This window comes from Equus quagga, chromosome 20 (assembly GCF_021613505.1).
Source record: "Equus quagga isolate Etosha38 chromosome 20, UCLA_HA_Equagga_1.0, whole genome shotgun sequence".
NCBI classification, from domain to species: domain Eukaryota; kingdom Metazoa; phylum Chordata; class Mammalia; order Perissodactyla; family Equidae; genus Equus; species Equus quagga.
In genome coordinates, this window is record NC_060286.1 from 42,155,975 (window position 1) to 42,170,760 (window position 14,786).

General features: G+C 45.3%; 1 protein-coding gene across 6 annotated transcripts in view; it reads left to right on the forward strand.

Moving 5' to 3' along the window:
* Positions 1-14,786, forward strand: part of PPP2R5C (protein phosphatase 2 regulatory subunit B'gamma) — a 139,069-nt gene that overhangs the window by 109,323 nt on the left and 14,960 nt on the right. For all 6 annotated transcript variants that reach the window (XM_046647710.1, XM_046647711.1, XM_046647715.1 and 3 more), the window contains 6 exons: positions 873-932; positions 2,787-2,895; positions 4,197-4,250; positions 10,160-10,330; positions 11,701-11,828; positions 13,928-14,029. In XM_046647710.1, coding sequence (XP_046503666.1) covers positions 873-932; positions 2,787-2,895; positions 4,197-4,250; positions 10,160-10,330; positions 11,701-11,828; positions 13,928-14,029 — 624 coding nt within the window. The remainder of the gene's footprint in view (positions 1-872; positions 933-2,786; positions 2,896-4,196; positions 4,251-10,159; positions 10,331-11,700; positions 11,829-13,927; positions 14,030-14,786) is intronic.

The window sequence follows — 14,786 nt, forward strand, 5'->3', positions numbered from 1 at the left end:
GGCAGAGTGTGCTGCTCATGTCGGTTTAGACTCACTCCAGGTGAGCAAGGATGTGGGGCAGGAGCAGGTTATTTCTGAGGAATCTTTTGAGGGAGAAGACGTTTTCCTGTTTCGTGTCCCTGTTCCGTCTCAGTGTCCCCAGTTTATTCAGCATATGTGTTTCAAGCATCAGACGTATGCCAGGCTCGATCCTAGCACTGGGGACACAGTGAGGAAAAGTCCGAGTCCCTGACCTCAGGCCAACCCAGGGTACCGGAGGTGCTGCAGGAGCCCCAGGAAGCGTACACTGTGGTTCCAGCGGGCGAGGCTTCTCGGACTCAGATGGCGCTTGATGCAGCCTAGAGGGTGTCGGTGGGGAGGTCGGCAAGGTGGCCCAAGTGGTAAGGAAGGAGCTGTCCCCTCTGCAGAGACTGGGCTATGTTGGAGGCCGTAAAATTGAGTCAGAAGCCCGCTTTTGTTGAAATGCAGCGAAAAAATAAGATGGGTTAAGGGAGGGATAGAGGGATTGATAGGTGAATGTGTGTGTGCTGAAGCAAACAGCAAATTGTGCCTCATCGAATCTGGGTGATTGAAGTACCAGTGCTCCTTGTGAAATTCTTTCAACTTTTCTTTTTGTTTGAAACTTTCAAAATAAAATGTTGGGGAACAATTTAAGCAAGCCTGAGCTCTGTCCTCCAGGTGTCCCCACGTCCAGGCTTTGTGTTGGCAACAATGAGCAGTGCCCCTGGGATGGTCTTCACAAATGGATGTGCCTATTGTTGCCTGGCTGCATGGTTTTCCTCCCAAAAGCATTGTTTTCTTATTCAGAGGATTTTAGTTTTCCCAGCTGTTATTTCAGTGTCTAAGTCTAAAGGACACGTTGCTTTTTCTAGGTTTATTTATGAAACAGAGCATCACAATGGCATAGCAGAATTACTGGAAATATTGGGAAGGTAAGTTGTCTCTGTTGTTGGTAATGAATGGCTTTAGATGGCATTTATGCCAGAGTGATCCAGTTCATTGAGTTCAACCATTCCTCTCCCCAAAGCAAAGCAATTTAAACCATTTTCTAAAAGAACTTAACTAAGATCTCACTTGATAGAAGGGGTTGGTGAGCTCTTGGATTAGAACACACTATGTAACAAGTCTCTCCCATTTGTGTGGTTCCATATGTAGTCTGTTGTGTATACCTCAGTAGCATTACTATGGAAACTCAATTCCTTCCTCAAGAGCAGTGTTAAAAATAGTTACATTAAGGTTTATATTTGACAGAAGAAGAATAGATTATTTATTGTACATTTGGGGGATTGGGTAAATGCTAATATTTCAAACTGCTTTGATTTTATAAATTATTCCTATGTATACTTAGAAAATAATTAACATTTCAAAAATTTCATCATCTTAATCCAAGTAAAGCTTTTGCTTGCTAGAACTTTTTTAAATCAATGATTTTTTTAAATCGATGACCTATAGATTTTATGTTAGGCCATCCATCCCGCTGTTTCCTGAGCAGAGTCCTCAGGGTTCTGTGGCCAGAGAGGCTTGGGAGTGCCTTTTCTCCGAGCCCATCTTGGGGATTTAGTGTCCAGGGGCAGCCGAGGGTTGGGGGAGAAGCCTGTGAGCTCTCGTTTAGTCTAGTGATTCCCAAAACTATTGGAGCACAAGAAGCTTTTCTCAAGGATCACTGTTGTCATCTGGTGGAGCTGCGGTCCTGCCCAGAGTTCCAAGAAAAACCGTCCCTGCTGTTTTAGGTATAACTTAAAGAAAATGTTAGTCCTCGTGGAGAATTCTCCTTTCACTAGTTCCAGCACACTCAGCGGGTCCCTCTCTCAACAGGGCGTTGTGAGTGGTTGAGTGGGTGCCCTTTCTAGTTGTCTGACCTTACTCAACCACTCTTTGCCTCTGTGTCTGTAAAATGGGAAGACACATACTCACATCCTAGGTTGTGAGGATGGGGTGAGCTGTGTAGTGTCCAGCACAGCCTGCCACATGGCGCGCACAGGGCCTCCATGCTCCTCCCACCAATAGGATTGGTTGCTTGATCCTTCCAGAAGAGGCCTTTGATCTTGAGGGTCCCCCCTCCCCCCTGCCGTGAATGAGCATATCATCCTCGATGGCCGCTTAAGACTGACACTGCCTGCAGTGCCCAAGTGCCTGAGATTCATGAATGATGGCGGACCGATTTAGAAATCGCTTTAACCGCTTCTTTAGCTCTCAGTGACGTTTATCTGCACTTGCCTAATGATAGAACCAAACAGATGAACTACTTGCTATTACAGACAAACACTTCAAGTTTGGAGGTTAAGAGTAGGAACCTCTCCTTGCAGAGGGAACAGCTTTCGCACTGATCTTTAACCAATGCCCATTCCCGCGCACCTGGACTCTGTTCTGCCATCATTCGAATGATGAGCCAGAACTTCCCGGGGAAGGTGGAAATTCCTTCAGGTGGCTGAAGGCCCTGGGAAGATGCTGGGTGTGGGGAACCCTGGAGCTGGGGGTCCTGCCGGGCTGCCCAGTCTTCGTGGTCTAAGGAAGGAGGTTTTGCCCCCTGAGGCGGCTGCTGTTCTGGGAAACGCCCTATAAACCCTGAATTTTAATTGTCATGTAGTTGCAAGATAAAAATGACTATGCTTCCTTGAACATATTTAATTTTCTTTTTAATTTCTGCTGATAATCCTCCTTTTTCTGAAACATATTTTGCTTGCTGGTTTTTCTGCTGAAAGCAAAAACTGAAAGAAAAACAAGATCTTTTTTTTAAATCTGGAATTTTTAAATATTCAAACTTTGAATAAATTCTGTTTTCACAGTATAATTAACGGGTTTGCCTTACCACTAAAAGAAGAGCACAAGATTTTCTTATTGAAGGTGTTGCTGCCTTTGCACAAAGTGAAATCTCTGAGTGTCTACCATCCACAGGTAAGGGGGTGGCAGTGATGGGGCGGGGTAGGGGGAATGGGGGGAGGTGCTCAGGAGCACAGCTCTCTTCATCTGAACAGCGTTGAACTCCAGCCATTGAATCCTAGCCTTTTAATTGGGAGTATTTTCTTTTGTATATCACATTATTGACTTAGGTATCAAGATTCTGGTGATAATTGAAAGGATAAGGAGGTAAAAAGAGATTTCTTTTAAGAAAATCAGAAAAATCTTAGGAATGGAGAAGTTCAAAATTAGTTTTAAGTCCAGGAAGATGTCTCAGAGGAGAGTTTTCTGTAGTATAATTTAAAATCTGTTACCTCAAAGGGGAAGCCCCTATGTCCATGGCCTATGAAAAAGTTGTTTGGTTTCTTTTTAAGCTGTAGATTTTTAAAACTTTTCAAAAATCTAATTACAGTTATATTGAAAAATTGGTCCTTAGGTGGTTACTAATTGTTGGCTAGTTGGCTGCATTTACCCAGGAGATTTGGGTTTTTCCTTCTCTTATTGATGTAAGTACCGTGTAGATGGCGCTTCAGCCCCGCTGACTGCAGCAGCAAAGGGCCGGGGGTGAGGGGGCTTCCCTCTTCAGCTGCAGTCTCGTACTCGCTCGTGGCTCTTCCCAGGGCCTGGCACCCAGCAGGCATGCCAGCGAGTGTTCAAGAAGCCAGGGACCTCCACCCCGCAGGCCTCGCTGTGGAAGTTTTCGGCACGGGATAAATTACAGGAAGTATACTTTTTAGATGATTCTAATGACTTTGGCTTCCTGGGAAATATTTTACTTAGAGTTTTTTCTCTGGTTACTATTAACTGGTAATATCTTTACGTTGTTATGTGTTATATTGTTATGGTGTTAATTGTCCTATAGAAGAAATGAATAGTTCAGAGATTTAAGATGGAACCAGATTTCAATTCGATTTTTCCCAGCTGTTAGGTTACTTGTTCGTTACAGTCTCCAAAAAGACCACAAGGGAAATCTCCAGCAAACCTGGGCTGCCTTGTTGGTGTTGGGCTAGAAGACTGTGTCCTGGCTGCTTTAGCTCTCTGATGTGCCATCAGCCATGATGGGGAGAATGGTTTGTTGCGCTTTCATCCTGGGGTCCCTCCCTGAGTCCCACTCAGAGCCTCCTGCAGGGCCTGTGGGGGGCCCGCGCTGCCCAGGGGGCACACCAGGGGACAGCATCTGGTCACGTCAGGCCCTCATCTCAGCAGAGGAAGCTGTTTAGCAGTGACATTGGAAGAAACCCAGCAGCACTTCTGTGTTAAAATGGAATGTTAACACTCTTTCTCCTTTTACGTTTTAGCTGGCATACTGTGTTGTGCAGTTTTTAGAAAAGGACAGCACCCTCACTGAACCAGTAAGTGGACTCTCTCTGGTGGGGTCTCGGTTCTGTTGCCAGCACGCCTTGTAGTGTCACGTGTGTGTTTTGCTCAATGTAAACATCACAGTATGTCTGCTTCACCAAAGACTGTTCAGACAGCTTTTTCATCTTGTTACAACACTAATAAACAGACTGATTTCATTCGTGTGGTACAGGTTTTCAAAGTGTAGTCATTTTAATTACAAGTTCCTCTATCACAGTGATTATTTTCTGTAATGAGATTGCCATCTTACCCTCGTTGCACTGGACCGCTCTGAACGCAGGGCACCCGAGCGTCGAGGCCACTGAATCGCGTGCAGTTGAATACCTTCATGGCTCTTGGTTTAACAACATGTAACTGACTTCAGTCAGAGGGGCCGTAGTGAGGGGTCAGGATGCTTGTACTAAAGAGGTTTTACTGTCCTGAAAACTTTGCCAGTCAGAGTGTAACTGTTTTATGATCATTGTGTCATAAGTGAATGTTAGATTGATACCGCTTAGTGTTTGGATTTCTAAACTTGTTTGCATTTTATTTTTATCAAAAATAAAAAGGCTATGGTAGCCTAGATTAACGAAGTTGGGTGTGTCAGGTACCAGTTGAAGCATTCGAATACATTTTTTTTTTTTAAGATTAGCCATGAGCTAACATCTGTTGCCAATCTTACTTTTTTTTTCTTCTTCTCCCCAACTCCCCCCAGTACCTATTTGTGTATTCTAATTAGAGATCCCTCTAGTTGTGTGGTGTGGGATGCCACCTCAGTGTGGCTTGATGAGTGGTGCTGGGTCCGCGCCCAGGATCCTAACTGGTGAAGCCTGGGCTGCCAAAGCGGAGCGCGAACTTCACCACTCGGCCCCGGGGCGGCCTCTCAAGTACGCTTTTGTAACAGCTTTGAAATATAATTCACATATCATACAGCTCACCCCTTTAAAATGTGCAATTCAGTGGGGTTTTGTCTATTACATTAATATTTTTAATTGTGGTTACATATATATAACAGAATTTGCTGTTTTAGGTGTACAGTGCAGTGGCATTAATTACATTCACAATGTTGTGCAACTGTCACTATTTCTAGTACATTTTCACGGCCCAAACAAACTCTGTACCCATTAAATAGTAAAGCCCCACTTCTCCTCCTCCCAGTGCCTGGTCATCTCTAGTCTACTTTCTGTCTGTGAATTTGACCGCTCTGAGTACCTCGCGTAAGTAGTCATACGGAACTTGTCCTTTGGTAGCTGCCTTATTTCAGTCAGCGTGGCGTCCTCAGCGTTCGCCGTCCGTAGTGGCATCAGAGCTTCACTCCTTACTGTGGCCGACTAGTACTCCATTGTGTGGAGGCGCCCCTTTTGTTTATCCGTTCAGCTGACGGTGCACACTGGAGGTGCTTCCACATTGTGGCTGTTGTGAATAATGCTGCACGGGCGTGCGGATCTCTCTTCAAGCCCCTGCTTCCAGCTCCTTGGGCTGTGCACCCAGACATGGGAGTGCTGGCTCACGTGGGGACTCTGTTCAGCCCTTTGAGGACCCGCCACACTGTTTTCCACAGCAGCTGCAGCTTTTTACATTCCCTCCCACAGTGCGCAGAGCTTCCAGTCTCTCCCCATCCTCTCCAACACTTGTTATTTTCGTTTTATTATGGTCATCCTAGTGAGTGTGGAGTGGTCTCTCATTGTGATTTTTTTATTTACTTTTCCCTAAGTATCTTTTCATGTGTGTGTTGGCTGCTTGTGTATCTTTTTTAGAGAAATCTTTAAATCCATTGCCCATTTTTTGGTAGGGTTGTTTTTCACTATTGAGTAACAAAGTAAGAAGTATTAGGTGCCAGTTTAAATGTTTGAATACTGTCTTTAAAGTTACTGTTGGGGGCCGGCCCCATGGCATAGTGGTTAAGGTCAGTGCACCCTGCTTCAGCAGCGTGGGTTCGGAGGTTCGGATCCTGGGCGCAGACGTACACCACTCATCAGCCGTGCTGTGGCAGCATCCCACATAAAAAGTGGAGGAAGATTGGCACAGATGTTAGCTCAGGGCTAATCTTCCTCAGACAAAAATGAAAAATAAAAAAGTAAAGTTACCATTGGAAAAGAAAAGGTAAATATTGTAATTCCTGAGTCTTTTCTGTCCCATTAGCAGTCTTTCACAGTTTTCTTATGAGACTGTAATTTTTATACTGAAAATACCTGAGAAATTCTTAATACCGTGCTCCTGCGTTAAACTGGCTTCTGATCTCTGCTTTCTTTTAAGCTTCTAAATTCTGTGTAGACTCCCCCATCTCACCCACAAATTCAGGAAAAGCCCTGGATCCCGTCCTCTGCTGCTGGCTGCAGAGGTGACGGGGCTGCCCCGCTCTGCCGGCCCTTCCAGGGGGCCCTCTCCCTGCACCCTCCTCCCCAGGGTCTCCTCACGCCTCAGCCTCAGCCCTGAGTGAGATTCTGGAAGCCTCCGACGAAATGTGTTGAATCTTATTAGACTCCAACATCAAACACAAAGCGTTTACTCCAGTTCAGGGTGAGGATGTGTTATTTTTATCCTCCATAACTAAACTGAAGACAAGTTTAGGTAGGGAAAGAAAAATGAGATGGCACCAATAATAAAAAGGTCTTTTTTAATATCTTTTCTCCAATGGTGACACGTCCTAATGCCTCCTATTTGAAGGTCTTCTCCAAACTAAAGGGTGAGAGTTTTTACAGGAGAAAGTGCTGTGTGAAGAAATACTAACACACGCTTGTGCCCTTTTCCTACTTCAGAAATAAAAGGGGAAAGAAAAATGTGGGAGGAGAGGAAAAGCGTGCCATTTTCCCGTATGATTTTTCTTTGTGCCTGTTTCTGACGCTCTCCAGCAGCTAAAGGGCTCGCTAGACTGACACTGTTTACGTAGTCTAAGCTCCCTGCGCCCGGCACCCCTCACAGCCTGGGGCCCCGCCCGTGTCACCAGAGCAGGAATCCTGATCCTGCCCCAGCCAGGCTCAGTGAGCAGGGTCCACCCTGTTCCCCCTTCCACCTGAAAATGATGGGAAAGCTGGTAAAGTTACGAATGTTTCTAATTCCCACTAGTAGAGCTAGTGTAACTTTGCAAGGCTGAAAACTTTGAGTTGCGGTGCTGACTTGGGCTGGGCCTTCCCTCTTAAGTCATGGGGAGGAAACTCTGCCTTGGCACGAGCACAGAGACGCTCCAAGCCCCCACACACCCAGACCCCAGTATTTCCACCCAGAATCACTTCATTTCTTAATTTCCTGCGGCACAGATAATAGAATAGTACTCTGTCAACTATAGAAAGCAGATTTAATTTTCTTGAAAACGTTCAGACCTTCGCCTCAGTAAATTCCTTCCCTTGAAATTCACATTTTATAAAAATACACAGGCCATTTGGTCTTACTTCAGCATGGAAAGCTTGTCAATAATAAGATGAAAGTGCAGACTCTTGTGACGCTTGCAGCTAAGGACACTTGGAGCACACGTGTCTCCCAGTCCTGCACCCAGGGCACTCCTGGAGTCAGCGTGGGGCCGAGGGGGCATTTTTAAAGTGCGACCTGTTTAGAAGATATTTGTAATGTGTAATGGATACTTTTCATTTGTGAACTGTATACAGTGCTCCAAAGCCTTGGGCGCACAGTGAACGCGTGCACTATTGTAAGAAGAACAGAGGTTCATCAGTAACGTACGGAAGTAAAATCATGTTGCATTTTTGCTCACCTGTGTCTCCAGGCTAATCGAGTTTTGCTTCATGGCCTGGTGGGAACTCTTTTTCCCTGGCGTACCAGGACAGGACGCTCCCCAGGACACCAAATGAGAGCCGCTGGCATGCAGGCCCAGGCTCTCCTGCCCTCCTCCACCCTCTCCAGGGAGCAGGCAGCCCATTGAGTTTCCAGAGGAAAGCTCTGTGCCTGAAGTGTGCCCAGCAGCAAGCGGCCATTGTTGCCCAGGATTAGCATTCCCCGAGCAGACACCGCTTCTGCAAAATGCTGTTGCACTCCGGAACAGTTGGGTATTGATCATGGTCATTCCAAACAGTGTGAGGCTCTGGTTCCAGAAATAATACCTTTTCCAGAGACATCAAATAGCTAAATCAGTTGTATCATATACCTCACGAATTAACATACTTCTCCTAATAAAATTCCATTTGACAAATTCCCAGAAGTAGTGCATTTTTGAAGTGATTTGCGTCTGTATTCTGAACACTAGTTCCCACAGAGTATAGTAAGTACTCAATAAATGTCTGTTAAATGATTTTGAGCAAAAAGGAGGAAAATCATTAAATGATGCATTTTTTTAATGATTCCTTTTAAAGACAATTGTTTTGTAAATTTGTGTGTCAGATTTCAAAACTAGGAGCTTTGTTTTTTATAAATTTTAGTGTTTTATAAAGTGCAACATCATGAAAGATTATCCAGGAGCCTGAATGCCAAAAGCATCAAAACGGTTTCTAAGTAGATGGTGTTTAAAGACCACCTTGTTTTAACCATGGTGTCAATAAAAGGCAGGCCTGCTAAGCAGTGAGCTGGTGTGATCTGTGGGGCTGGAAATGACTAGTGAGTGGAAACCACCAGCCAGTCTGCAAGAACCAACATCTGTGGTGAGTTTCACAGCAGTCCTGATGCTAGGGGCTGCAAGGGAGGTTCCAGAAGTTTCTGTGATGAGGCTAAACAGCTGCTTTAAAGTAATAGCTTGCAGTTGTACATTAATGTGTCAAGTGTGTATATGTATTTATACGTAGGGGCCTGTTTTAGGTTGTACTGTTTTAGACTTAATGTAGCTAAAGTGTAGAAATATTATTAATCTGTATTGAGTCAAATCTGATATTTTGGGTGGACAGTCTTTACTGGTATGATTGTGATGCAGGAACACGATAAAGGAAGAAAGGTTGCCTGGTGGAAACTTGCTGCCTGTCTGACTTGGGCGAGGAACATAACCTCCAGCACCCACAGATCAGGAAGCCATGCCGAGCCACGCAGACACTCTCTGGGTGGGGTCCTCGCCAAGGTCACACTGCCACACACTCACTTTGGGCCCAGCGCTGTTCAGGCAGTCGTGTGGATTTAATAATAAGGTCATCACAGCCCCAGGGGTGGGGATTGTTGTGGCACTGAGGGGCTGGTAACCAGCCCGAGGTCACGCACACTGAGCAGTGTGGGCCCGAGCCCAGGTCCCCCCACAGCCCCGTGTGACATGAGCTAACATCAGGTTATCTCTCATCTCTCTGATATATTTTAGCGCACCTAAAAGTACCATGTATACACACATAATGTTTATATGTTTGTGTATAAATCTGAATGGTCACTTAATTCAAGAAAGAAACAGATTGTGCATATGTGTATATGTCACCAACAGTTTCATAACTGGCCACTTCTACACTCAAACATATATGAATACATATGCTCTGTGTTCCTCCATTGGTCTTTTTCTCTCTAGACTCTCCTAACTGCTTATTTTTTCTAAAGGAGCTGACTCTTATTGAAATGGTGTTTAATCAGCAAGAGTGGGTTACATAAATTAAAATTGTGATTCTTAAATATATAAAATTAGACCTATTTCTCTAATTATAAAAAAAACCCACGTACTAATTTACTGAATCAGTGTTCCTTCTGCAAGGAAAAAAGCACTACCTTATTTTGTTGCTTTGCAGCGAGGACACCTTAACAAGAAAACAGACCTTTTTTTTTTTGCTGAGAAAGATTGTCCCTGAGCTAACATCTGTTGCCAGTCTTCCTCTATTTTGTATGTGGGCCACCGCCACAGCATGGCCACTGACTGACGAGTGGTGTAGGTCCATGCCTGGGAATTGAACTCAGGCTGCTGAAGTGAAGTGCGCTGAACTTGACCACTAAGCCACCAGGGCTGGCGCAAAGCAAATTTCTTAATTCATAGAAGTTGGGGCATCATGGGCATCACACTGTGTCATTTCTTCTCTAGGTGGTAATGGCACTCCTCAAATACTGGCCAAAGACTCACAGTCCAAAAGAAGTCATGTTCTTAAATGAATTAGAGGAGATTTTAGATGTGATTGAACCGTCGGAATTTGTGAAGATCATGGAGCCTCTCTTCCGGCAGTTGGCCAAATGTGTCTCCAGCCCGCACTTCCAGGTATGGCGAGGGTGGGGGCACTCCAGAGTTGTTTTGGAGGTGCTAGGTCTCAGCGTGTAGCTGGGCAGGTTTTGCTTCTCATGTACTTTGAAGGTAACCTTCAAGTTTTTACTATAATGATACTTCCAAATAAGATGCTAAGATACTTCAGCATTTTGTCCTCATCACTGAAAACATGTTTCTCAATGAGAGTAATTAAATATGGCTTCTCTGTAAAACTGTCTTTGTCTTTCTATTCAGAGTGCTCCCAAATGCATAAAACCTTATTTTCCACAACGGAGTAATCAATATTTATAGATAATATGATGGTAAAACCATCTGAAATTATCTCCCTCTCTAAGATCTTCATTTCTGACACATGTAAATTCATCTCCCTTTACCCTTTAAAAAAAATGACAGCTCTGGTTTTTGTCACAACCAACTTCCTGTGCTTGAGGGTGCCTCAGTCAACTCACTTTCCAGTCTGTTTTCCTGATTTCCTTCTTAAACTCTTCAGGCTCTTTCAAAGGTTGCCCCCAGTGGCTTTTTCAGCCTGCCTGCCTCCATTTGATAGACTAGGGACTCCATCCTTCCATCCTTTTGTATGAACACAACATGAACAAGGCAAAAAAATGACAAAACCTCACGGTCTCCAGGGAGTTGGTGACCCAGCAGAAGAGGGAAGATGTGTCAGCATAGCCCCACGTGACATGTGTGTATGTTGCCAACAGTTACAACTGGCCAACGCGATCGGGCCCTGAGCCACTTCAGTGCCCTCAGCTCCTCCCGTTCCGCTGTGCTCCTTTCCTCACCCTGCTGCCCTCCCTGTTAGTCTTGTCACCTCACACCCTCTCCTCCTCCATCGGGCCCCTCCTCAGAGACCTGCTCTGTGACCCTCGATTTCAGATGGAAGCCACGTTTCCACACACACCCAGCACTCCCCGTCCCCTTGCCACATGGCTTATCACTTCTGACGGTCAGATAATTTACCCGTCACTTGTCTCCTCACTAGAATGTGGGCTCCTCAAGGCCTCGCCTCGTCCCTGCTGAATCCTCAGTGCCAAACAGTGCGATGCACAGGGTAGCGACTAAGAGACACGTGTCGAGTGGATGGACGAGTGGATGGAAGGAACTCATTTGACTGTGTCCTCAGCATCTCGCATAAATGTTTACTGAGTAAATGGAGGAAGGAGTGAATGTTCTTGATGTACAAGAATCGTCTGCCTCTTTGTTGAAGACTCTTCAGGGTTACAGTCTAGGGCATTCTGAATTTGCAGAAATGATGATTTCTAATCCAATATAATTTATTATCCTATTCACAGGTATAATAGGAAAGACTTCTGAATGTTTCTAATCGTCGCAAACCACAGTTGTGCACTCCTGTCTTGCAGGTGGCAGAGCGAGCCCTATATTACTGGAATAATGAGTACATCATGAGTTTAATCAGTGACAATGCAGCCAAGATTCTGCCCATCATGTTTCCATCCTTGTACCGCAACTCCAAGACCCACTGGAACAAGTAAGAACTGGCCCTCGTCGGATCTCTGCATTTGTAAATTTTGTGTATTTTGCTGATACTTCAAACCAATTAGAATTGAAATCCAAGTCTGAAATAGCAGTTAAAAAACGGGATGTCAATTCCTAATTAAGTAGAAGTATGGGTTTCCCTGTGGCCTTTCTTTTGCCTCCTCACCCCGTATCAAGCCCGCATAGAGGCATATTTGTTCACAGCCCTGTCCCTGGGGCTGTCTGCAGCAGCATCTTCCAGGACTCTTGTTCGGTTCCCTCCAGAGGAGTTGAAGGTCGCTGCAGAGCTCGTGGGGCTCAGTCCCTGTGGGAACTCAGTCACCCTGGAGCCCTGCTGTCTGTCACACACCCTGGGAGCCCTTCCTTGAGAACATGGACCACCCTATGTGCTCACTACCTGGAGAGCCAGAGAGAAGAGCGGGTGGTCTGAGCACCACCTGAGGGATCTCGGACATGTGCTGCTGCTTCCCTCCCCTGTCCTTTCACTTAATGAGGAGGAACAGACTAAGTTACTCAGCGCTTGTCTTCTGAGACCTTAAAGGGGAACGGTCGCTGCGGCCGTATCACTGTGGCATACTGGACTGTGCTCATGTTATTTACCTGAATAGCAGTATCAGGGTTTTGCTTTCTTCATCTTTTATTTTTTCTTCCTATATTATAATCATTAAATCAGAGTTTAAAGCAGGACGAGCAGAGCTACGGGATCTGGTCCTACCCCCTTGTTTACAGGCCAAGAAAGCGAGTCTGGGGGAAGCGGCAGCCTGAGTGCGGTGCAGAGCTTGTTGGCGGCTCTGGCCCGCAGTGTCTGGGTGCCCCTTCCTGCTGCCCTGGTTCACGGTCAGGCTCCACCACCTCTCTCAGGCAGTTTCTTCTGAAAGATAGAGAACTGTTGGCACCCACCTTAGAGTTTTGTGATGATTGGTCAAGACAGTTAATGTCTGTACACATAAAGCACTTTTCAGCAACCTTCACCTCGTTGTGAAGATTAATTGGGATAAAGTTAATACAGATAAAGTCCCTGGCACCTGAGAGGCATTCGGGAAAGCTTCGCCCTCAGTCCCGTGACCAGGGCTCTGGCACTGGTGCTGATGGCGGCAGAAGGAAGAGCGGCAGCCGTGTCGTCGTACAGTAGCCGAGGCACCATTGTTAGTATGTCACCTTGCAACACCCTTTTCTTGGTGACGTTCATTTTTTTATTAAGTTCAGCAGGTGGTAGCACAGGCCCCGGGGTTCAGCCATCGTTCCTGTGTGAGTTGAGTGTGATGTGAAAGTCGGCAGTGGTTACTGACTGACTCCGAGTTCCTGCCCACTACAGAGGAAGAAGTGTTCTTCTAAGTGTTTTTTAAATGTGGTTTGGTTGTTAATATGAAGTGAATTAAAAAGTAGCATGATTTGAGAGCTCAGATTTTTGTGATTGCTCACGGTTCTGTGGGCTGAGCAGGCTGTGCTGGGCAGTTTTCTGCCCTTCTCACCGGGGGTCCCTTACGTGGCTGCCATCAGATGGCAGCTGGGACTGGAGTCGTCTCAATGCCCCGTTGGGATGCAGAGCTGCTGGGCGTCCCCCCTCGTGTTTGTCAGAGCCTGGGAGCTAAGTTTGGTTAAGCTGTTCTATGGTAATTTTATTTCCTACTGTCCAAAGGGCTACTTTGGCATTATTAAAATTAGTTTTCCTGTCCTCAATGAATAAGATTGAAAGGAAACTGACGTTTATAGGAAATAAAATGTTTCCATTATTCTCCTCTATGTAGTGAAGTTTGTCTTGATTATATTTGTTCAAGTTTCAACATTTTTTGTTCAGTTTCCAAGTAGGGTGGCTTTGGCTGCTGTCAGCCGGGACAGTAAGCCGAAGGGCCTGGCACTTAGGTGAGAGCTTTGAAGGAGGATCTGCAGGCTGTGCGGCTGCTCTCGGGAAACAAACAAATGAATCAAAAGAAACAGGCTTTTCATTTGAAAGCTTAGGAGACTTGTGAAATGTGGGACTGTTGAAATAGCCTGGTAAGTTTGGAGAAGAGAGAGGCTGAGGCCGAGGACGGGAGGGAAACGATAAAAAAGATCGAGTATTCTGAGTTTGAACACGACGCTTATTTATAGGACAATACATGGCTTGATATACAACGCACTGAAGCTCTTCATGGAGATGAACCAGAAGCTCTTTGATGACTGCACCCAACAGTTTAAAGCAGAGAAACTGAAGTAAGTTGCTCCTTTCAAAAGTTACTCTTTCAAGGATTTTTTTCCTTGATCCTAAATAAACCTCTCCCATTGGTTTGTCCTGAAAGTTACTCTTTACTTTAAAGCAAAATCAGTCCCTTCATCCTTGGAAAGCAAGACTGTGTTATGGTAGCTTATTCTTAGAGAACACGTGTTCACGGCTGTTCACTAGTACACTTCTAGTTTAATCACCTCCGCAAAAAGCACGTGTAGTCAAGAAGTTCACTTCCAGAAGTTTTGCTTTTGTCAGGGGATGCTTAAAGGTTGTAATGTGTAGTAATTTTTCAGGTTTATAAGGCAGGAATTTGAATTATATCCTGTCAGGTTTGTATGAGAGCACAAGAATCTCCATCTCAGCATGGCTTTATGTTGTAATTGGACGATCTCCATAAACATGGCTTTCTCTGGGTCCAGCCCCTGTGTCCCTCACAGAATCAGGGCCCTGCTCTCGTGCTTGGAGGACTTGAGAGCCTGCAGCTGTGCAGGAACAGGCTGTGACAAGGCCCTCTGTCCCTAGGCTGTGCTAGTAATAACCTGATCAATTAGTTCTCAAAATCACGTCTTCAGAGTCCAGTGTGGACTGTGGGCAGATTTTGTTCTTTGCCTGTCACTTGAAGCTGGCTAAGGTAGGTAAACTTTGGATGGGTGTGATTCAGATTACAGGATATCTATAAAACCAGCTGTCATTCTTTAGACAAATGTGGGTGTCTGCCTATAGGCCAGACCTGTTTTAGGTTCT